This window comes from Xyrauchen texanus, chromosome 36 (assembly GCF_025860055.1).
Source record: "Xyrauchen texanus isolate HMW12.3.18 chromosome 36, RBS_HiC_50CHRs, whole genome shotgun sequence".
Classification (NCBI taxonomy): domain Eukaryota; kingdom Metazoa; phylum Chordata; class Actinopteri; order Cypriniformes; family Catostomidae; genus Xyrauchen; species Xyrauchen texanus.
In genome coordinates, this window is record NC_068311.1 from 5,073,565 (window position 1) to 5,098,086 (window position 24,522).

The 24,522-nt window shown below is 40.8% G+C and overlaps 1 protein-coding gene across 1 annotated transcript in view; it reads right to left on the bottom strand.

Moving 5' to 3' along the window:
• Positions 1-24,522, bottom strand: part of LOC127629571 (protocadherin Fat 3-like) — a 198,762-nt gene that overhangs the window by 38,464 nt on the left and 135,776 nt on the right. The window contains exons 9-17 of the mRNA XM_052106671.1: positions 24,258-24,397; positions 17,654-17,929; positions 14,084-14,294; positions 9,814-13,917; positions 3,588-3,784; positions 3,068-3,221; positions 1,692-1,925; positions 745-1,134; positions 340-554 (exon numbers count right to left, since the gene is read on the bottom strand). Of these exons, the coding sequence (XP_051962631.1) occupies positions 340-554; positions 745-1,134; positions 1,692-1,925; positions 3,068-3,221; positions 3,588-3,784; positions 9,814-13,917; positions 14,084-14,294; positions 17,654-17,929; positions 24,258-24,397 (5,921 nt within the window). The remainder of the gene's footprint in view (positions 1-339; positions 555-744; positions 1,135-1,691; positions 1,926-3,067; positions 3,222-3,587; positions 3,785-9,813; positions 13,918-14,083; positions 14,295-17,653; positions 17,930-24,257; positions 24,398-24,522) is intronic.

Sequence of the window (24,522 nt, forward strand, 5' to 3'; positions counted from 1 at the left end):
AAAACTATCGGCCGATTGGTCAGTTATTGGACTTTCCCACCACCTCAGTTATCGGTATCGGCAAAATGCACTATTGGTCGACCTCTAATATAAACACCCTTAAAACAATATACATTTATTTGAGGCAAAATTTCATTTGATATTTAGACTTGATTTCAGAAAAAAAATTTTTTTTATAATCTTGCTTTAAGGATTTGTTTTTATATTTTTACTGGACAAACAAGACAAAAACACATTTTATATATATATATATATTTTTTATTTTTTATTTTTTAATAATTTTTTTTTTTTGCAGTGTCAAAGACTGATGTGAATTATATGAATGGTTTAATCTATTACCTTAACAACAGTGTCTCCAATGTTAGTGTCCTCGCTAATGGACACACTGTAGGTGTCGCAGTTGAACATGGGGGCGTTGTCATTGACATCTGTCAGGTTGATGTTTACCATGGTAACAGCGCTGAGGGGTGGAGTCCCGCCATCTGTGGCTTCCACAGTAAGGAAGTAGTCTTTGAAGGATTCAAAGTCTAGCGGCCGAGACACGGAGATGGCACCTATACGTGGCATTTGAATAAACATGATATATCTCTTATTTTAGAGTGATATATGTGTTATATAAAGAATACATAGAAAATAATTAAATGTAAACTATCACATGCATTGAAATTCATTGTGCTCATGTTTCAAGAATGAGGATTATTGTGTTTACGTAATAGTATGCATTGGATCATCTGTGCGTCTCACCTGTGTTGACGTTGATGGTGAAATGTCCTTGCTGGTTTCCAGATCGGATGCTATAGTAAATATCAGCATTGGTACCTATGTCTTTACTTGCAGCATAAACTTGTACCACTTCCGTTCCCACGGCAACATCTTCAGGAATAGTTGACAGATAGTCCCTCCTCTCAAACACGGGTGGGTTATCATTAATGTCCAGAACGGTGATCGTTATTTTTGCAAGAGAGGAGAGACGAACAGGAACACCCTGGTCTGACGCACGGACCGTTAAATTGTAAGAGGATTTAACCTCACGATCCAACAGATGCTCCAGAACTAAGATACCAGATGATTTATCAATTGAAAAGAAACCATCAGCCGAGTCAACCAGGGAATATATCACCTTACGATTAACACCTGCAAAATAAAAATATATCAGTAGAGATTAGTCATATTAAAAAACAAAAAAGCACAAAAAGTTTTCACTCCTAGAAAATCCAGCTAAAACCAGTTCAACCAGGAGGTAGTTGGCTTTCGATAGTTTCTATCTGATTGCTAAACCACCTTGACTGAGCTTGTGGGAAACTAGTTGAGCTAGGTTTTTCCACAACACAGCTTGAACTGGTTGACCAGCTATTTTTCCAGCAGCTTGGCAACGTTTCAAAGTTTTTTCCTCACAAAATTCAAATCGAAAGGTCAATTAATAAAATAAAACAATAAAATGATTAAATACAATTGAATTCTCCATATATGGAAATGTATTTAATTGATCATTTGAGAAGCCGTTTTGAACATTTGATTTTCTATTTGGTTTATCATCTGAATTTTGTTAGGAAAATACTTTTATAGCACACACTCTTGCTTACTTTCCACAACACATTATCTAATAATGTTTAAATGCTGACTAGAATTGTATTAACAACCGAATGTATGCGCATGTAATATGGTTAAATGTGTCCATGTCATGGTCATACCCAGGTCGGGGTCGATGGCTTGTATTCTGGTCAGCAGAGCTTTGGTGGCCGTGTTCTCATAAACACTGGCGGTGTAATGAGGCATGCTGAACTGTGGCGGACTGTCATTCACATCTAACAGATTCACCACCACATCAGCTTCACACCATAAACCACCGCCATCCGTTGCCCTGGCAACCAGAGAGTACTGTGCAATCTTTTCACGGTCCAATGCCATGGCTGTCTTCAGCTCGCCTATAGAGAGAGAAAGAGAGAAGGAAGAAAGTGAGAAAAGAAGGAAGGAAGGAAGGGAGGGAGGAAGGAAGGAAGAAGGAAGCGTGGAAGGAAGGATTAGTGGGATAAATGAAGGAAGCAAGGGAGGAAGGAGGGAATGAAGTGAGGAAGGAGGGAAAAAGGGAGGAAGGAAGAAGGGAAGAAAGCGAAGAAAAGAAATTAAGAAGGAAGGAAGCGAGGAAGAAAAGAAGGAAGCGAGGAAGGAAGGGTGAGATAAAGGAAGGGAGAAAGAAAGGAAGGAAGCAAGGAAAGAAAGGAGGAAGTGAGAAAAGAAGGAAGGAAAAAAGGAAGCAAAGAAAAGAAGTGAAGAAGGAAGGAGTGATGAAGGAAGGGAGGAAACAAGGAAGAAAAGATGCAAGGAAGGAAGGGTGGGATAAAGGAAGGGAGAAAGAATGGAAGGAAGCAAGGAAAGAAAGGAGGAAGAAAGTGAACAGAAGGACGTAAGGAACGTAGGAAGGGAAGAAGAAGGTAGTGAGAAAAGGAGGAAGGAGGGAAATCAGTTAGAAAGAAAGAAAGTGAGGAAGGAATCAAGGAAGGAAGGAAGGAAGGAAGGAAGGAAGTGTTGAAGGGAGGAAGAAAGGAAGTGAGGAAGGAAAGAAAGAAGTGAGAAAGTAAAAAAGAAAGGAAGGAAGGAAGCGAGGAAGCAAGAAAAATGTAAAGGAGGAAGGAAGGAAGTAAAGGAGGGAATCAAGGAAGGAAGTGAGGAAATAAGGAAGAAAGAAAGATGAAAGTGGGGAAGGAAGGAAGTGAGGAAGGAAGTGAGCAAGAAAATAAGAAAAGGAAATGAGAAACATAGGTAAAAAATTAATAAACGAATAAATAAATCCATAATGCACAAAGAGCAAAAAAACAAATAGGAAGTCTCTTTAAACCAGACACATACTTGTTCTATCATGGACTTTCCATTGTCTTCTATTGTTTTTATAATAAGCTAATAATATTTTCCTTCCCCTAAATGTAATCCTCACACCAACCTTTCAGCATTTTTACATTTTATATTTTCACAGACATTAATTAGTATTTACAAATGTGTATTCGTTATTCACTACAATGCAGGCAAAACCTGACCCCAACACACACACACAAACACGGAATAGGAATACCTGTATGAGGATGAATGCTGAAGTCTTCTGCTCCAGAGCCGAATAGAGAGAACTGGATCTGTGCGTTTGAGCCAGTGTCTGCGTCTGTAGCTTTAACCTGAAGGATTTGCTTATTCTGGGGGACATCTTCAGAGATGGACACAGAGTACACAGCCTACACAAACACAAGTTAACAGATGAGTTCATATCAGTTCCCCTGCTACACAAATATACCCAATTTCTGACCTTATTTTTCCAAGGTCATGCTTTATACTTATACTGTAGATCATTTTGCATGAAGCTATTGGCTTAATTCATTGGTTCCAAATGTATTTTTAGATATTTTAGGCTTTGGCACATTATTATCCATGTTTAGCATGCATATGTGCAAGCTATTTGTGTCGAGCAACATTCCTTGAAGCAGAAAACTGCACAAATGCGATTTATCTATCGACTAAAAACAGGAAGAAAAACAACTTGGAGCATTTCTACTTCTGTGGCTACAATAATTTCACGAAGTCATTTAAAGGGTTTTACAGACCGGATCACAGATAGGACTGTTGTCGTTTGTATCCGTAACCAGAACCTCCACGGTTGCCGTGGAGATGTGTAGTCCATCCGTTGCTGTGATGTTGATCAGGTACAATTCTTGTTCTTCTCGGTCTAATGGTCGCTTAACGTATAGCTTCCATTCTCCCTGTACCAGTCCCAGCGCAAACACACCACCACGGTTACCACCTACACACACACACACACACACACATACAAAAGATTACTATGGATAATTAATCTCCCAATAGTCAGTGTCAATTTAAGTAGCAATAAAATCCACTAACGATTGTAACACGCCACATCAGTGGCCAACACACACACATGATCATCTCCACGTCTTAATAACCTCTATAAGTCCTTTCAGTGAAGGCAAAGTCATTAATATGAATTATAATAATCAGTTCTTTATATTCACATTTAGATTATCAGCACTGCCATCAGTTAGGTCAAAACACACAACCTTCCTAAGTTATCACGCCGCACCACGGAGCACAATTCTACCCAGCTCATTAGGACAGGTCATTGTTCAAAGCAACCAGAAAGTGGAAAGATAGAGAGAAAATGTAAGAAAGTAAGAAAGAAAGAGTTTGAGTGAGTGAGAGTTAAATGGAAACTACACTATAATCAAAGCAGTCCGCTTTCACAAGCATCCAATTACTGCACACTCCTAGTACAAACACACACACACACGCTTATTCATCTAATAAAGAGTGTCATTTAACACAGCTGGAGGCTGATAACACAGAACAGCTTCCATCAAAGGAGCGTCAACAAAGGCCTGGACGCCTTCCAACTCCATTTCTCTCCTCCCATTCTCTTTAGCTCTTACACGCTCTCTTTTTTGGGTCGAAACGCGTTATGTGTGACTTTGTCATGTTTGAATGGCAGTAACGATTCAAACCTTCCGGATTTTCTTCCTTTTTCGTTTTCTTACATTTTTCTTTTATTAATTTACAGTGACCCCAAAAAGAATTGTCCAAATGTCATTGAATTAGAAGACAAAATATGAACCCAAAGGGCAGCTGCAAACAAATGATGCTAAAACTTTTCTCAGAACTAACTCGAATTTTCTGAGACATTTTTGCAATGATTTTTAAACAAATGGTCTAATGGTGATTTTTAGTGGATGTATCACTAAAGTCACTTCCCCTCAAGTTACCCCAACCGGTTTTTTTCTTAAAACCCAAAACATTTTTGTGTGAAACGTTTTGCATGAAAAGTGTGCTTGTCATGGGCATGTCTAGGGGGAGGCTGGGGGAGGCAGTGCCTCCCCTAGGATAAGCTCTGCCTCCCCTGAGAATTTGAGAAATAATCTGTCCATCTGTTGTTTTGAGTGTAGCCCCGAATGTATTTTGAATAGTTGACTGACAAATATGAAACCGGACAAAAGCCTATGTAAAGTTGCCTTATTTCATTGTGCTTTGGCTTTGCACATACTGCATACAGCCTGTAAAAATAGACATAGGCATAATCTAGCCTATAGAATAAGTTCCTTCGCTGTCGGTAGCCTATGGGCGACTCCGTTTCTTCCTCTCTGTTGAATATGCAGCAGGTAGAGGAGGAGCTTGCACAGTCCTTGACATCAACTAACGTTACTTAGTGGCGAGTTAACGGCAATTAGCAGGAAAGACAGCAAAAATGAAGCAAATGAGGCTTTGGGGATTTTTCCGAAAGAAGTCAGTGGGTAAGAATTCACATTTGTTTTTGTCCTTAAAGTCTTAAGATCATCATCTAGCTGGCTTTCACCCACAGTAGGCTAAACCTCAAGAGTTGTAGCCTCTAACCTCCTTGATTAGATTGACGCAACTTGGTAGCTCCGAGTTAACGCAGTCGCCTCTCACGCCGTAGGCCGCGGTTCGAGCCCTGTTCAGAGCGTACTTTTCTTGTTTATCAGGTGTTGTTTTCGCTAAGGATAACCAATAAGCATTAACATAAAATGATGGTGATGTAAGAAAAGAGGGCTTAAAGGGACGTTCACACTAACTATTTTTTTTAGCGATCGGACAACGCTACGAACAAGGATATGTTACGCGGTAGGGCTTCTGGTGTAAGCAAATAATAAATCACAAATAAAAATAAAGTTGTATTAAAATGGTTAAAATATACTGTCTACTTGCTTTCTTGCATCAACAAAACTTGCAATTTAAAAATTTGTATCCTTTGAATAAAACCAAGAGGTCAGCGTGTGACCTTTCGATCTCCTAGTGGTGACGCCTCCTCTTATCATACGAATTCACAGTTCAGAGTTCTCCAAGCTTGTACGCACCGAAGTATGAAATTTCTTTGCATGAGCTTGCGTTTCCGGTCTGCTGCAATCGGATGTGTATGAATGGGAGTGAATGGAGCACGAAGTGTAGTGTGCCCACCCCTTAAGACTGGCTAACATTTTAGGTATCCTAAATACACACACTTAAATACTTTTTTCACACATTTTGCATAATTTGGCAAAATTATAGCTTGATTGGAATGATGCCCAACAAAACTATTGGTAAATGGTCTGCACTTATATAGCACCTTTTTTTTAACCTTAGAGGTTACCAAAGTGCTTTACAATGTGTCCCATTCACACACACATTCACACACTAATATCGGCAGAGCTCAAGGCGCTAGCCTGCCATTGGGAGCAACTTATATTCTAAGAATAAAAATATTCTGCTCACAAGTGATTTATCTTGATTCCTCTTAGTTTTCTTAGTTTTGTTGTAATCTTGATGATTATGGCTTACAGCTCATGGAAATAAAAAATCCAGTCTCTCAAAATATTTGAATAAGTAATTTATAATACAGAAATGTTAATTTATGCACTCAATACTTGGTCGGGGCTCCTTTTGCATTACTGCATCAATGTGGCGTGGCATGGAGGCAATCAGCCTGTGGCACTGCTGAGGTGTTATGGAAGCCCAAGTTGCTTTGATAGCGGCCTTCAGCTCGTCTGTATTGTTGGGTCTGTTGTCTCTCATTTTCCTCTTGACAATGCCCCAAAGATTCTCTATGGGGTTCAGGTCAGGCGAGTTGGCTGGCCAATCTAGCACAGTAATAACATGGTCAGCAAACCAGTTACTAGTAGTTTTGGCACTGTGGGCAGGTGCCAATTTCTGCTGGAATAGGAAATCAGCATTCCCATAAAGCTTGTCAGCAGATGGAAGCATGAAGTGCTCTAAAATCTCCTGGTAGACGGCTGCATTGACTCTCGACTTGAGAAAACACTGTGGACCAACACCAGCAAATGACATGGCACCCCAAACCATCACTGAATGTGTAAACTTCACATTGGACTTCAAGCCACTTGGATTCTGTGCCTCTCAGACTCTGGGATATTGATTTCCAAATGAAATGCAAAATGTACTTTCATCAGAAAAGAGGACTTGAGACCACTGCGCAATAATTATTTGCAGTAATTTGTGCAAAAGGATTCCTGACCAAGTATTGAGTGCACAAATTAACATACTTTTCAGAAGGTCGACATTTCTGTATTATAAACTACTATAACATTTTTCACGATATAACATTTTTTGAGATGCACCTGTACACTATTGAAAAAAAAAAAAAAGGGGCAAAATTATTTGGTGTGGTGACACCACAAAAGTGTAATAATTTGCACACAATACATATTGAAATGGTTTTTATTTTACTCTTGGTTTAAATGATCAATTTTAAACATGTAATAATGTGTATTTTTATCACATATTCTCATAGTTTAATCCTGAAAGCCTGATGGTTCTGGGAAAAGGCTACAACAATATATCTATACAGTATATATAAATCCATATATAAAAGTCAATTGAAAAGTACCAAATAGAAATTAGGAAGGTCTGGTAAAACATTTTAATTCCGTTTTGTCACGCACCAAACCAAACAATTCATCACATCGCCATTAAATGTCATCTACGATCCTATCGGGGTTATTGGGACGATTTCATGAAGGCAGCGCCATCTGCGTTTAATGGATCAAGCAATTGTACGTCGAAAATATGATCATTATAACTATTTTGTGTATTGTATTTTCTAACTTGTATCTTGTTATATGCCATATTTGATTTTATGTGTTAATACAACATATACTACATGTATATGCAGAAAAAGTTCAAATCCGTTTTAAGAAATCATCCAATGGGACATGAAATGAAGGAAAAAGGAAGGAAAGAAGGAAGAGAAATGCCCATATTTAAAATACATGCTATTAAATTGAAATTTTTTTCCTTGTTTAATTTGTAATTCCTCATAAATGTACAATGTTACTATAACTTAGTGCAATTAGTACTAAGACTGTGTGTGCAAGGTGTAGCCCACATTCTTACATGCAGTGCATGAATAAGCTTTTCGTGTGCCATGTAGTAACTGAATGGTCTAATTTGAACAGATAAGGTACTTGGCCTGACAAGTTTAAAAACCCCTGATGTGCACACCCACATAAATATTTAAACTGTATCAATACCACTTAAACAGTATCATTATAACCTTGCATAACCAATAAAATCACCTGATGTGTTTCCAACCAATTAACATCAGTTCTGGTCGATTAGTGTTTCTACAATTACCTTTGACCTTTTAGATGAGGCAACATTTAACATTTAACGGCTGTTAAATCTAAGTTGTTATTTCTGTGACATTCAGCTCGTGGGCAATGTTCTGCTGTTTGGTCGAGAGCGCTGGTCAAACACAGATTAAAATAGCTTTAATCAACCTCTTGAAGCAAAAACCTCTAAATAAATGTTTCAATTAACTAATACATGAACAAAGAGCAACTATTTACTTATAAACTTATCTGCCCTCTGTTAAATAGTTTAAAAATACCCAAAGAGGAAAATAAAGACATTAGAGTAGCACAAATCTGTTCGTATATTCATGTCTCTCTTTCTTTCTTTCTCTCTCCCTCTAGTGTGTGATGTAGTGTACTGTGTACAGTTCTTTGAGCCTTTTTGTGCCACTGGGCGGCTAGAAGTGTATTAGAGTCTGTTTGACCTTTGCGTTAATCTGGAGGATTTAAACATTATGAAAGTGAGGAGAGAGAAGGGAGAGAGTAACCTATTCTCAGAAAAACAAATGCCAGAACTAAACAGCCAAACAAGTGTTGTGTGTGTCAACACTTTAGTTTCCATGCTGAGGGCTGCAATTTTGTTAGAGCGTTTGTGTGCATGTATATGTGTTCCGTGTACTAAATCTTATTTTTTAAAATACAGCTCCTGTTGGTGGCAGCACAGTCTAAATCATGATGACAGCCTAAAGGTTGAACTTAATCGAAATACTGTTCAGGCCAACAGTAGAGTGTGAGTGCGAGTGTGTGAGAAAAGCCATGAATTATAGAACAAGGCAGTTCCCTAATTCAATGTTATGAGATTCTGAGCAGGTAATTTACAAGTGAGTGCAGCTTAGGAGCATATGCGAGGCATGTAAGTGTGTGTTAGTGTGAGCAGTATGTTCCTTGTCACCGAGCGAGATGTTCTACACTGCCTGAATATAAAGGCATATTCAAAGCTCACACAGCTAGATGCTGATAAGCAGCCGGTTTAAATTCGCCCTTTTGAAAGACGCAATCAACTAAACTACTACTTTCTGAAATGTCACTGTGTTATTTCTCTTTCGTGCAGTTATGCGTTTTCACATCACAAATCCCCACTCTTATAATTTGCATTCAGTTGCATCACAGCTTTATTAAATTCATAATAAAATGAGTGTGTGGTTTGCTCTCTGGCAAGAGACAACTCCTGACTGCCTTAAAACCCAGCTGGTAGCCTTAAAGCGAAGAATCCATCATCAGGAACGGATGAATGTAATTCCTTTGGACTTCTGACATCCCATAATAGCATTATTCTACATTATGCGTAAAGGACCAAAAGGGCTTCATAAAATCAGCCTACCTTTACATTTTCAGCACACACACAAAGAGCTACACTACATGGCCAAATGTGGACACCTGAACAACACACATATGTGTATTATGAAATTTAATTTCAAAACAATGGGCATCAATAGAGAATTGGTTCATCCTCTAAAACTATAACAGCTTCCACTAGATGGTGATGAGTGACTAAGGCTTATATCTCTTTTTTTTGTTCCATGGAAGAAAGAAAGTCAAACAGGTTTGTAACAACAGAGGGCAAAATGTAGAATTTTGGGTGAAATATCCCTTTACCAAACTGTTAATTAGAAGGTGGTGTCAACAAACTTTTGACCATGTAGTATACTTCCATTTTCCTTATTTCATAAGCTCTTACCTGTAATATGATAGGTGACCTGTCGGTTTCCAGGTGAGCTGTCATTGTCCCGTGTGTTTATCACTACCACAACTTCACCAGGTGCATCACTTTCACATACGCTGCCATAATAACGGAGCTGAAGGAACTGTGGTACGTTGTCGTTGGAGTCGCTCACTGCTATAGTAACAGTCGTCGAGGATGACTGGCTGGCGGGGTCACCGAGGTCAAACGCCCAGACTGTAAGACTGTGGGCAGGGCTCTGTTCATGGTCCAGCCCCTTCAGTGTTGATATCCAACCAGAGCTGCTGTCAATCGTGAAGTATGCTCCAAGGTCTTCTATATCATCACTGGCAGAGCCAAGAAGCCCAGGTGGAGCAAGACTATAGGTCACCTGACCGTTTGCTGCCCAATCAGGATCTATAGCACGTACTTGTAGAATACTAGTTCCAGGTGAAAGACCCTCAGTGACTGATGCCTCATAGTTGTCTGACTCAAACATGGGTTTGTTATCATTGACATCTTGTACTTTGACCTCCACATCGACAGCAGATACTGCGTCCAACCGTCCCTGCTGCAACACTGCAAGAACTTTAAAATGATAGACCTGGTTCAGCTCTCGATCCAGGGCTTTATCCAATTTGATCATGCCACTTTCTTTATCCACCACAAACACTCCATCACTGTTGCTCTCTGTAGTCTGACCGATCACAACTGAGAAGCTTGCTGAGAAAGAGTGGCTAGTTGAGGAGTGTAGATGTACCGCCCCTAATTGGGAACCAATGGACAAGTCCTCTGGTACGGTAAAGGAGAATTGTGGTTGGCTAAAAGCAGGTATGTGGGCGTCAGTGGACAAGACGTGGATGTAGACAGACACAAGAGAGTGTTTGACAGGTGCACCTCCATCAGAGGCCTTAACAAAAAAGGACAGCACAGACCCTCGTAAAGGGGCAAAGTTGCCCTTGGTGACGACCCAGCCACTTTCAGGGTCAATGTCTAAAATGTCAGTCACCTGCAGACTTGCTTCACTGTAAAGGCTGTAGCTCACTTGTCCGTTGACTCCCTGATCAACATCCCTTGCTTGAATTTGCATCAAGAGGGTACCTGGCCCAACCTCAGCTCGCACACTGGCATGGTACTCTGAGGCATCAAATAGTGGAGCGTTGTCATTCTCGTCCACTACAGTGACCCGAACGCTGCAATATCCAGATCTGCCACCAGCATCCACAGCTGCAATGGACAGCACAATCTCACTTCGTTCTTCTCGGTCTAGACGCTCAAGAGTTGTTATTTGTCCACTTCCATCAATGCTGAACAAGTCACGAGCCGCATCAGAGAGCAGAACATACTGCACATTCCCAAACGGGCCAGGATCGGCATCTTGTGCCCTGATCATGAGGACATTTGACCCTGCAGGTGCGTTCTCCCGCACATCTGCCTCGTATATACCCTGCATGAACTGGGGGGCATGCAAATTAGCTTGTTCTACTCGAACGTGCACTTGCGCCGTGCTCGTGAACACGCCATCAGAAACGCTCACGTTCAGGGTGATGGCGGAGGGCAAGCGTTGTAGACGCCGTTGGCCACTCAGGGTGAGGACGCCTGAAGAGGCATCTAGTTCAAACAGCATTTTTTCATTTCCAGACACAAGGCCGTAATGCAAACGTTCGGCGTCTGAACGATCTGCATCAGAGGCCTGGATGCATGTAACAAAGTGACCCTTAGATGCCAGTTCATTGATGGAGGCCTCATAGAGCAGCTGATTGAATACTGGAGCATTGTCGTTGGTGTCTGTGACATCGACAGTTACCCACACTTCGCTGCTCAGTGGTGGAAAACCATTATCTGTTGCCTTGACAAGGAAGATGTAGTGTTGGATGGTCTCATGGTCCAGAGAGCGAGCGGTCAGAATCAGTCCACTGCTACTGTCGATGTGAAAGTGGTCAGTGCTGTTGTTACGGTCTGGTATGATTTGGTACCGAATGGCTGCATTTTTTTCAGAATCGCTGTCTGTTGCAAGCACCTGCAATGCTGCCGTGCCAATCATGGCGAACTCCGAAATGGCAGTTTTGTACGAGGGTTGCTCAAACACTGGAGGATTGTCGTTGACATCCAAAACGACGATTTCAACATCTACTTCAGCTCTAGCACCTGTGAGGCAGTCCGTCGCTCTGACGATGAGTCTGTGGGCAGGGCTGGTCTCATAATCAAGAGTTGCTATTACACTGATGACCCCTGTGTCAAAACCAATGGAAAACATTGTGTTTGGGTCCCCATGTGTGATTGTGTAAAGAACACTCTGGCCCTCAGGGCTGCTTGCATTAATACCCAGAATTGGAGTCCATATTGATACATCTTCACTCACTTTGACTGAGTAGAAGGGACGGTCAAAAACAGGCATTGCTTTGTTTACAACGGTAACTGGGAATGTGACTGAGGTGGACAGTGGTGGCATGCCTTTGTCACGGGCAAAGACCAAAACATGATATTCCACACTAGAAAGATCAGCTTCAAAAGCTCTCCGCAAGCGAAGTTCACCACTTACGCTGTCCATCTCAAAATGTCCCAGCTCATCTTGCAGAAAGTAGTTGACATCTCCGTTTTGACCTTTGTCCCGGTCTACTGCTGTCACCCGAAATATTGCCGTCCCTGGCTCCGCGTCTACTTGCACAGCAGCATAGTATGGCAATCCAACAAAAACGGGAGCATTGTCATTTATATCGGTGACTCTAACTCTGACTATTGCCCTTGCGACACGTAGACGATCCTCTTCGCGACCTGCCTGTACCAGCAGTCCATACTCTTCCTTCTCTTCCCTGTCTAGTGGGACTCCAACAGTCTCAATGGCACCAGATGTTGGCCTGATGAGGAATTTCCCACCTGCATTCAGCAACATATATCGCAGGGGTTCATTTAGCTTGTTGCCTAGTGCTGTAACCACAGCAACAGTCGTTATATTGCCGTTATTCTCCTCAATGTTAGCATTGTACACACTGTGTGTAAAAGTGAGCCCGCTGTCAAGAGCTTCATGTACTAAGACTGTAACCAGAGCTGAGCTGGAAAATCGCCCGTCTGATACACGGACATTAAAACGAAATCGTTCATTGCTAAACGAACTATTTCTCACCGTCAACAGTCCTGTGCTTGGCTCAATGCTGAAATGTTCTAAGCTCCCATCCGTCAAGGAGTAGGTGAGCTCTGATTGGCCATTGCCATCAGGGTCAGTTGCGAAAACTTGTAAGGCCTCTACACCTTCGTATGATGGTAGCAACAGAACAGCTTCGTAAGAATCCTGGGAAAACTTCGGTGGGCAGTCGTTAACATCTTGCACCTCAATCGTAACTTCGGCGGGGTGCTCCACCGAGAGCTGTGGATGTCCACTGTCTCTGACATTAATGTGAAAACTGAATCTGGGTGTGGTTTCATGGTCAAGCTGAGCAATTGTTCGAATAGAGCCAGTACCAGCATCTACAGTAAAGAAGTGTCTGGCAGATTCTTCTATTATTTGATACACCAACAGAGCGTTATGGTTGCAGTCAGCATCTGTTGCTTGTATGACAAGTGGTTGACCATTGTCACTTTGCACAACACTGTTAAGCCCTGCCCCTTCACTAATACTTCCATGATAATGCAGCTGTTGGAATACTGGTGCGTGGTCATTTTGGTCAAGCACAGTAACAGTTATTGTTGCATTAGACGTTTGTCCTGCCATGTTGCTAGCGGTGACTATTAGCACATATGAGGAAACAGTTTCAAAGTCTAGAGATTTCTGCATAGTGATTACTCCACTGTACTGGTTGATACGGAAGGTTCGGTTTCCGTTGCCATGGCGAATGTCGTAGGTAAGGGTGGAAAGACTGAGGGCATTCACTGTAATGACTGAAGTTCCTATGGCAACGCCCTCAGGGACCTCAGCCTGATATTCATTTTGGGGAAACTTGGGGCCAGCATTATCGGACAAGGTGACAGAGATTTGCACGACAGCTGTTGAAGACAATGCAGGTGATCCGTTATCCATCGCTTTGACAGACAAGACGTAGTGACCAATGTTGGAGATGTCCAGCTCACGGGCCACTGAGATTATGCCCAAAACAGGATCAATTTTGAAAGTGTTTCCTGTGTTCCCTATGTAAAGAAGTTAGAAAAATAAAATATATTACAAAGATATGGCATTAGCGCACATATCTATCAGTCAGCTTTGGACACACTCACTAATTATTTTTTATAACTATTGTCCACAATTAAGAAAAATAGTATTAAGTCTTTAAAACTATAAAAAAAATGTGTATACCTGAGTCAATGCTGTAACTGATTTGTGCATTCTGGCCCTTGTCCTTATCGAGTGCTGTCACAATGAGAACAGCTGATCCCAGAGCAGCTGACTCATACACCTGTCCATCATACATGAACATGGTGAAGTGAGGGGCGTGGTCATTCACATCTTCTACACCAATCAGCACACGAGCAAGGCTGCGTCTGTACGGGAACTCTTGATCTTTCACCTTTCGAAAAATAGTAAATATGAAAGAGAACGATGGAGAGAAAGAAAGAGGGAGGGAAAACAAATATGAAAGGATCAGTTCACTCCAAAATAAAACCTCTATTACTTGCTGAGTTTGTGAATTGAAAAGATCTGATTCAAAAGAACATTTTGTTCACAAATCAAACATCGTTACTTTTCTCATGAACAAGGACAGGAGAGCTAGAGCGGTTGTCAAGACTTTCAGTGAATAGTCTGTTCCTCACACTATTATATGGCTTACTGTATATACACATGGTTGGGAGGGTTACTTTTAAAATGTATTCCACTACAGATTACAGAATTAATTCAGTAAAATGTCACTTGTAACATATTCTATAAGATTACTCAAGGTCAGTAATGTAATCTAAATACTTTGGATTACTTCTTTAGCACTTTTAGATTTTTTTTTCACTTGTTTTGACTTTTGAAAGTGAGACAAAATACACATGTTAAAAATACATTCTCTGAACCCCCCCTCCCCCTCCCACCCCCCCACACACACTTGTACTCATAAAGGAAACTGAAACTGACTCGCTGCCAGACAGACTGAGTGGATAACATCTCTCTCTGGATTATAATAACAAATTTCATGTGTTTGCAGGCAGCAGGAATGTCCTTGTGCATATTAGATAAGACACTCACTGTCTCGCACCCTCGTCAAGGGAGTGCAGAAACAAGGAGTGATACAGATCAGATCAATAATTAGATCACAGTGGAGAAACGACAGGTGTAGACGACATTAAAGTAGTGACGGCTGCCAAAAGCACAAGGAGCAATCTCCTGTTACTGTCATACATGCACTCAAGCGTGAAGAGAGACCGAGAGAGAGGGGCAAATCTGTGAGAATCAATATTATAAACATTAAATGGAAGATCACCCTCCTTTTCTCACCATCCAGTGAGAGTTAGTGAGTATTCAAAATTGAGGGATGAATTAAAAAAGAAATAAGGGGACAAAAAGTTAAATCTATCAAAAATACGAATAAATTTAAGGTTTAGGTTGCTAAGATGTTTTGGGTGGTTGCTAGAGCATTGCTATAGGGTTGCTAAGGTGTTCTGGGTGGTTGCTAGGCACTGCTATGTGGTTGCAAAGTCGTTCTATGTCAGGGGTTCTCTACGGTGGCATACAAAGTATGCCAGGGGGAGCTGAGAGCAAATTAGTAGAGAGGGGGGCATTAGGCTACAAATAGGGGTGTTGGGGGGCATGGGTAGCTCAGCGAGTTGCTAGGAAGGGTAGAGTCACATTGGGTAAATTCCTCGTGGTCGCTATTATCTGTGGTTCTCGGTGGGGTGTGTGGCGAGTTGTGCGTGGATTCCGCAGAGAATAGCGTGAAGCCTCCACATGCGCTAGGTCTCCGCAAATGTGCTTAACAAGCCACGTGATAAGATGCGCAGATTGACGGTCTCATACGGGGAGGGAACTGAGATTCGTTCTCCACCACCCGGATTGAGGCAAGTCACTACGCCACCACGAGGACCTAGAGTGCATTGGGATTTGGGCATTCGGATTTGGGGAGAAAAGAGGGGAATAGTTTTTTTTAAATAATAAAAAATAATAATAAAAAATGTATCAGTCATAACAATCAAATCTATTGTGAAGTTGCTCTTTGCATTAAAACGTTTATCTAGACTTGGAGTATATCAGTTGGATCTAAATTATACGGGTTGGCATGCATTTGTACCACGGTTCATCTGATTTTGAAGTCTAGCAATGCATCTGAAGTATCTGGTTTAGCCGCGTCAAATACACAGTTGTAGGGCAGGCACAACCTTGGCTAATGCACCTGTATGACTCTGTAGATGGATACGGTTCACTGGACAGAGCAGTGTAAAGCACTTATAGTTTGAGCTCTTAAACTCACAGCTTTGCAAGAATCAGTGAGAAGCAAGGTGCGAGAAGCGGAAACCATTTGAATTAAGCACAGAATTCTACATCACCACCTTTGAATTTACTATAGTAACACTAACTTTACTTAGTGCAGAAATAGATTGATAATAAATATGATAATTTCACTATTTCAGCTATATTACATTTTTCATAGGCTACATTTGGGGAGTGAGAGAATATAATAATTTTTTGTTACAACTTATAAATATTGATATTTTGTATTTATTGTTTGTACATGTGTTTAGAGCATGTCTACTGTTTATAATTACAAAAATCCCATAGTTTGTTTTATATAAATCATAGGAATGAAGTAGGGTTCATCAAAAAAAGGTTGGGAACCACTGTTCTAAGTGGTTGCTAGGTTGTTCTGTGACACTACAAGGCATTGCTGTTCTGGGTGGATACTAGACAATGCTATGCAGTCAAAAGCACTTTGGGTGGTTGCTATGCATGGATATATGATTGTTTATGTGTTCTGGATGGTTGCTAGGGCATTGCTAAGCAGTTGCAAAGGTGCTCTGGGTGGTTGCTAGACATTGCAATGAATTTGCTAAGGTGGGTGGTTGCTAGGCATTGCTATGGGGTTGCTAGATTGTTCTGGGTACTGTAGGCAGTTACTAAGGTGTTCTGGGTGATTGCTAGGCATTGCTATGCAGTTGCTAAGGTGTTCTTGGTGGTTGCTAGGCAGTTCAATGAGGTTACTAAGGTGTTCTGGGTGGTTGCTAGGCAGTTCAATGTAGTTGCTAAGGTGTTCTTGGTGATTTCTAGACACTGCTATGTGATTAATATGGTGTTCTGGGTGTTTGCTAGGCATTTATATGTGGTTGTCCAGGTGTTCTTGGTGATTTCTAGGCATTGCTATGTGGTTGCTAAGGTGTTCTGTGTGGTTGCTAGGCATTGCTGTGTGGTTGTTAAAAGACTAGTTCACACAAAATGTTAAATTATGTCATTCATGTTTTTCCAAACCTGTATGACTTTCTTTCTTGAGATGTTAAGCAGAGCTTTAGCCTCAGTCACCATTCACTTTTATGTCTTTTTTTTCCCCATACAATGTAAGTAAATGGTGACTGAGGCTATCAGTCCCAAACATTCTGCCTAAAATCTCCTTTTGGGTTCCACAGAAGAAAGTCATATGGCTTTGGAACAACATGAGGGTGAATAAATGAGTGGTTGTTAGCGTGTTGCTATGCGGTTGCTAGGGTGTTCTGGATTCTGGCTTAGGTCTATTAGGTTAAGTCTACCTTGCCTTCTTTATTGTCTGCCAGGTGAAAGTCATAAATCCATTTGCTTAGAAAAGTAATAGTACATCTCTTTGAGGTTTTATTCAAGTAAGGAGCACAAACAGTGCAATGAGTTACACATTTTAATACATAGGGTAAGGGGTTAATGTAACTTATAGATGGAGGTTTGACATTATCACAGTGATTAAGTATAAAGTTTTGGTGACTTTACCATGATGGTGAGAATGTGCTGAGTTCGGCTCTCATGGTCCAGTCGGCGAGCTGTGTAGATTATTCCAGTGTTTGGGTCAATTCGAAACAAGCGCATGCTGCTGGGGTCAATGCTGCTCTGGAGGCTAAAGGTCAAACGGTGACGCTCATCGCGGTCAGACGCCAGCACCTGAACCACCTCCATATCGGGCGGCATATCCTCTGCAATTGTGATGTCATAGGTTGGCTGAGAAAAAATGGGTGCATTGTCGTTGTTGTCCAGAACAGTAATATGGACCTGTAAAACAAAAACACAGCAACAGAGATGACACGATTTCAATCGCATCATTTAAACAAATACTAATCCTTTAATTCAACATTATGAAATGTTATGAAATGACATATGAAAGAATTGTCAAATTTATTTTTGTTTTTGATACATTAGGCTTTAAAGGTCATTAACCTCCAGAGGCCCACCAATTCATTTTTTATGAAGGACATTGTTATTTATGTTTTTCTTAAATAACCCATACATGCTACAGCAGTAAATCTTGGGGTGTTATCAGAAGACTCCTGGGCTTTTCAGAGATACCAAATGTATGAGTTTGGCCATGACATCTTCCTCTCCTTGGTCTATAAATATGGATTGATTGTATCACAGTTAAATTAAGCATTTTTTAGCATTTGTATTTTATACACATTTAATGCATATGTATTTTTTACGCACCAAAAATTATATTAACATTTAAAAAATGGAAATTGTAAAACCTTTTTCGCTTGGTCTCGGGAACTTATGGTAAGATGACATCATAATAGCTTGTAATGTAAAATGCGATCTTTATAATGACAGAGCATGCTGTATATATGAAAATACACCTAATTATTAATTTACACTTAAAATATATCTTATCCATCTTTTTCCTGAATGCGGAAATGTTCCACGATTTGGCTGTTTTAAATTTCTGGTCTCCAGTGATTTCACTTGCATTAGCGTGTATATTTAATGTAAGTGTAATGTGATGTTTAAGGTATTACATTTGTAAAACTGACAAATAACATGTGGCTGCATAGTACCAATACTTCGAGATGACCGTTTTTATTTGACAATGCCTCAACTGGTCCGAGGTTAGTTACTGTTATTATGTTATAACAGTACAAGAGCCAGGCCCAGACAGAGGGCTTGTCGGCAAGTGCCTGGTGGCTGGGTTTGCCACAGAACCAGGCCGGGCACAGCCCAAAGAAGCGACGTGACACCCCCCTCTACATACCTTGGGCCCACCACCCATTGGAGAAACCGCAGGAGTCGGGTGTGCTGCCATATGGGTGGCAGTGAAGGCTGGGGGTCTCGACGGACCAGACCCAGGTGGCAAAGGCTAGCTCTGGGGATGTGGAACGTCACCTCGCTGAGGGGGAAGGAGCCGGAAATGGAGAGAGAGGTGGAGCACTACCAGTTGGATCTGGTGAGGCTTAATTCGACGCTCAGTCTTGGCTCTGTATCCGTACTCCTGGACAGGGGATAGACTCTATTCTTCTCTGGAGTTTCCCAGGGTGTGAGGTGATGGGCGGGTGTGGCGATACTCATGAGTGGATGTTTGTTGTTAGACTTCTGTGCTAGCCATGGATTATCTATAACAAACACCATGTTAGAAGATAAGGATGCTCATAAGTGTACGTGGTACTAGAGCACCCTGGGCCGAAGGTCGATGATCGATTTTGTAATCGTGTCGTCGGATAAGATGCCATATGAATTGGACAGTGAAGAGAGGGGTGGAGCTGTCAACTGATCACCATCTGGTGGTGAGTTGGGTCAGGGGGTGGGGAAATACTCTAGAAAGACCTGGGAAGCCCAAGCGAGTAGCACAGGTGAACTGGGAACATTTGGAGGAGGCCTCTGTCCGCGAGATCTTCAACTCAAACCTCCGGCTGAGCTTTTCAGGCATCCCAATAGATTTTGGGGACATTGAACCGGAGTTAGCAACGTTCAAAGCTTCCATTGCCGAAGCCGCGGTGGAGAGCTGCGGCCTCAAGGTCTTAGGTGCCTCAAGGTGTGGTAACCCTCGAACACCATGGTGGACACTGGTGGTCAGGGAAGCCGTCTGACTGAGGAAAGAGGCCTTCCTGGATATGTTGTCCCTGAGGTCTCCAGAGGTAGTTGCAAGGTACCGACAGGCCTGAAAGGCTGCGGCCTCTGCTGTGAGGGAGGCAAAGCAGTGGATGTGGGAAAAGTTCAGAGAAGCCATGGAGAAGGACTTTTGGTCTGCACCGTCCACTTTGGTCCATGACCTTCAGCTCTCACTGGATCGCTTGTCAGTTGAGTGTGAAACGGCTGGGATGAGGATTAGCACATCAAAATCTGAGGCCATGGTTCTCAGCAGGAAACCAATGGAGTGCGTACTCCGGGTAGGGAAGGAGATACTGCCCCAAGTGAAGGAGTTCAAGTACCTCGGGGTCTTGTTCACGAGTGAGGGGACAATGGAGCGGGAGGTTGGCCAGAGAATCGGGGCAGTGGGGTGGTATTGCACTCGCTCTATCGCACCATTGTCACGAAAAGAGAGCTGAGCCGGAAGGCAAAGCTCTCTATATACCGGTCAATTTTCGTTCCTACCCTCACCTATGGTCATGAAGGCTGGGTCATGTCCGAAAGAACTAGGTCACGAGTACAACCGGCCGAAATGGGTTTCCTCAGAAGGGTGGCGGGCTTCTCCCTTAGAGATAGGGTGAGGAGCTCAGTCATCCGTGAGGAGCTCGGAGTAGAGCCGCTGCTCCTTTGCGTCGAAAGGAGCCAGTTGAGGTGGTTTGGGCATCTGGTAAGGGTGCCCCCTGGTTGCCTCCCTAAGGAGGTGTTTCAGGCATGTCCAGCTGGAAGGAGGCCTCGGGGAAGCACTAGATGGAGAGATTACATCTCCACACTGGCCTGGGAACGCCTCGGAGTCCCCCAGTCAGAGCTTGTTAATGTGGCTCAGGATAGGGAAGTTTGGGGCCCCCTGCTGGAGCTGCTGCCCCCGCGACTCGATTTCAGATAAGCGGTTGAAGATGGATGGATGGATAAAACATAAATGGTTGTCGTTCTCCATCTAGATCGCTCGTTTTGGTAGTTTCTGCTTTGCGTCTCGAGACCAGAAACAATAGCAATAAGAATCATCATGGTGCCGCCCAGTGGTTGCTCAGTAAAACTGTGGATACAATGTATGTCAGAATTTTCAAAGTTCTGTGATTTTTTTGTGGTGGGTATGAATAGAATGTAATAGTGATTGAGAGATATACCTCAAAAGCCTGCTGTATCATATCTGATACATGAATTTCAACTGGCATTTTCAATAAAATAATATCAATAATTTTTACCAAGCACAAGTTGCTTATATTCAGCAAATACTAACTTTAAAATATCAGTAACAATATAATCATTACTGTATTGTTTACTTTATTTAAGTCAGCAAAGATTTCACATAAATAGTGCATGTAATACAAAAAACTGAAATTTTTGGAAGATTTAAAAAAATATTTTTCATTCAAGAAATGTCCGGAAATGTCCACAAGGTGGTAGCAGATATCAAGGACGTTGCACAAAACAGGATTTGATTTGATTATGTTAATGATGCACATGCTTTAGAAAAGAATGTATTGAATTTGATACAGGTGGCGTTATAGGGTTAAAACTAAATGTACTCAACTCAGTATTTCTATTTAAACACTACTGGTCTTATTGTAAATAATGAATCAAATATCTGTAAAATTAAAATTTTTGTTGTAAACTTTTAAAATTATAAACTTGCTCTGCCTCTAAAATGACTGCTGATCATCTGACACCTTCAAGTCCACTTAAGTTTCAACCAATTTGTACAGAGAAATGAATGCCTGCTTTTCAGGATCTAATCCACATTCGCCCTAGATTTTTTTTTTATCTTCTTGAAAATCCTGTTTAGCTCTGAAATACATTACAGTAGAAAAATGGGTTGGGAATAGAATTTCATGGTAATTTTAATGAGTGCTTTGTTCTGCCAAAATAAATTATTGCAAGCAGGACACATTTTTGATGCGTATAACTCACTTTAGAAATTAAAATAAATGCAGTACTGCTCTTTTGAACAGGATAAGAAAGCCAATTTGAGATTAATGTATATTATATAATACATTTTGATCACAAACTAACGTAAACACACTGCCTTATATTGACTGATGTATTTACAAACGTACTAAATGTAATAATTTTTTATTTACAGTATATGCAAGTCCAGGTGATTGTTCTCCAGTCAATATTTCTGAAATTGTTTTGAATAAAAAACAACACAGGTCTTATTCGTAAAACTGGTTCATATTGCCCTCAGTTGGTGTCAGTTTTATTTTTATGGACAACTCTACATTGATGGAATGCTGAAATAAAAGCGAACCTGCATCAGCCAGTTTGCTTTCATTTCAGCCTTTGATCAAAGCAGACTTATTCGTAACACTCAGTTTACGTTTACTTGTATTTATAAACATTTTCTTAATGAAGCACACGGAGAGAGCCAGTGTACCCGCTTGTGTATGTGTGAGCGTAAGATCAAATCATGTTGGCAGATCTAATTATAAAGTAATAACAGACATGCACTTCCGTCTCTCACCCGCCCTTATGGAGACACGCTGAGCTCCATCTGTGTGTGTGTGTGTGTGTGTGTCTGTTTCAGGCCGTGAATGAATGTGTGTTTGTGTATGAAAGTGAGTTAAAGAGTGAGACGTGAGAGAACTTTCTAAATACAGAGTTATTCTTAAAGAAGAATACAATCGCTTTAATCTCTTTTGCGTCCTTTCTCTGACCCTCCCTTTGGCAGTCTGAAGTCTTTGTTGGTAGTGTGTGTGTGTGGTATTTGTATTTTTAAATGAGTGCATTTGCATGGAAAAGAGAGTGTACGTCTGCCTGTTTTGTGCGTGTCTGCAAAGTCTTTAATATGCGTGTTTAATACACGTTTGGCTGAATTTGAATTAGTTAGCCTTTCTGTTTACATCTGTGTGTGTTTTTTTATTTTTTACTTTGGTACCTTTATGTCCCAACTTTTTGTTTTGTTTTGTTTTTTTGCATGAAGGTGATGGGTTTAATTTTTTTTGTACTTTTCAAATTACTTTTATGTATTGATTGAATTGTTTCAGCAAAATATCCATATATAAAATAAACTAAATAAAACAATACATTCACATTTATGCATTTGGCAGACGCTTTTATACAAAGCGACTTACAGTGCACTTATTACAGGGACAATCCCCCCGGAGCAACCTGGAGTTAAGTGCCTTGCTCAAGGACACAATGGTGGTGGCTGTGGGGATCGAACCAGCAACCTTCTGATTACCAGTTATGTGCTTTAGCCCACTACGCCACCACCACTCCCACAATAAAAAACTGTATACTAAATACACACAATTAAATAATATTTTTCACACTTTTAAATGCCAAATTAAAGCTTTATTGGAAATGACACCCCTTAAAAATAAGTTATATTTACCTTGATTATTCTTTGTTTCCATCAAACATCACTTATCATCATTATCATGTTTTTAAACATGTAATAAATTTGTCATTTTAAATTGGATTTTCATAGTTAATTATTGAAAGTCTGTGTCGGAGACAAGGCTAAAACAATCAAATCTATATCTAAAATGCATTTGAAACGTATCGAAAATAAATGATGAATTTGGTTTGTCATGAATGGACTAGAAGCTCAATCTGGGGGTCGTTGTGAAGTTAAGTTCATCAGCTTTGCAATATCTAACATTTCATTTTCAATAGCTGATAACATATTTTGCCAGTGATTTGTATATAATGCTTCCTCTAGGAATGAACATTTGACATAAAACAGTCATGCTCACAGACAAGTAAACAATGGCTCATTTGGAAAAAAGACAACCTAAGGTAAAAGTTGGCATGGATTTTTGGATACTTTGGGGCTTACAGAAGCAGTGATCGGCGCAGACATGAGACATTTGCCTTTGTTGTCTTACAAAGATCACATTTCACTTTGTGATTCTTTTGGTAATCATTCGAACTGTGGTGTAAAGGCGACAAAATAGTCTATACAGTCACATTCCAGAAAATGAGAGCTTTCATTTCATATATGACTTGTCCATTTAAGTGCTGCGTGCAAGACTTTTATATTTGAATGCATATTTACACGTTGTCACCTCTAGGTGGTGCTCCTTGTAACGCAACGTTTTATGGCTTTATTATCTTATTTTACATAAAATAAATGCTAAAATAAATGATACAGTCACATTTCTGAGAATGACAGCTTTCATTTGATATATAACTATGACTTGTCCATTCAAGTGCTATGTGAAAGAATTGTATATTTATCCGCATATTTACATATCGTCAATTCTAGATGGTGCTCATTTGCGATGGAAAGTTTTTAAGGCTTTATTTTAATATTTTACACAACATAAATGCAAAAGTGATGGTATTCTCTGAAAAGTTCAGATTCAAAGCTTTCAAACAATACCACATATACCTGACTTCTTTATCCGGGGACTTTAACGTTTTAAGTGTAAACTTATTTCGTGATATAGCGCCCCCTTTGGTGGTGGGTCCACAGAGTTCAGATAGTGTACCTCAGTTTTTGTTTGTTTTTATTTGCATGTGTGTGCCTGAGTGTGTTTACCTGAGTGTAAGCTATATTAGTTCCATCGGTAACCTCCACAGTGAGGTTATAAAATGATCTTTGCTCTGCGTCCAGAGGTTTAGCAATGACGACTGTGCCTACACCTTTCTCAACGTCAAACATACTCTCCACATCACCACCTTACACAGAAAGAAAGATACAATTAAACACAAGAACTCTCAATTACACACACACACACACACACACACACACACACACACACACATGTTGTGTTTCCATGTTTTATGGGGACTTTCCATAGACA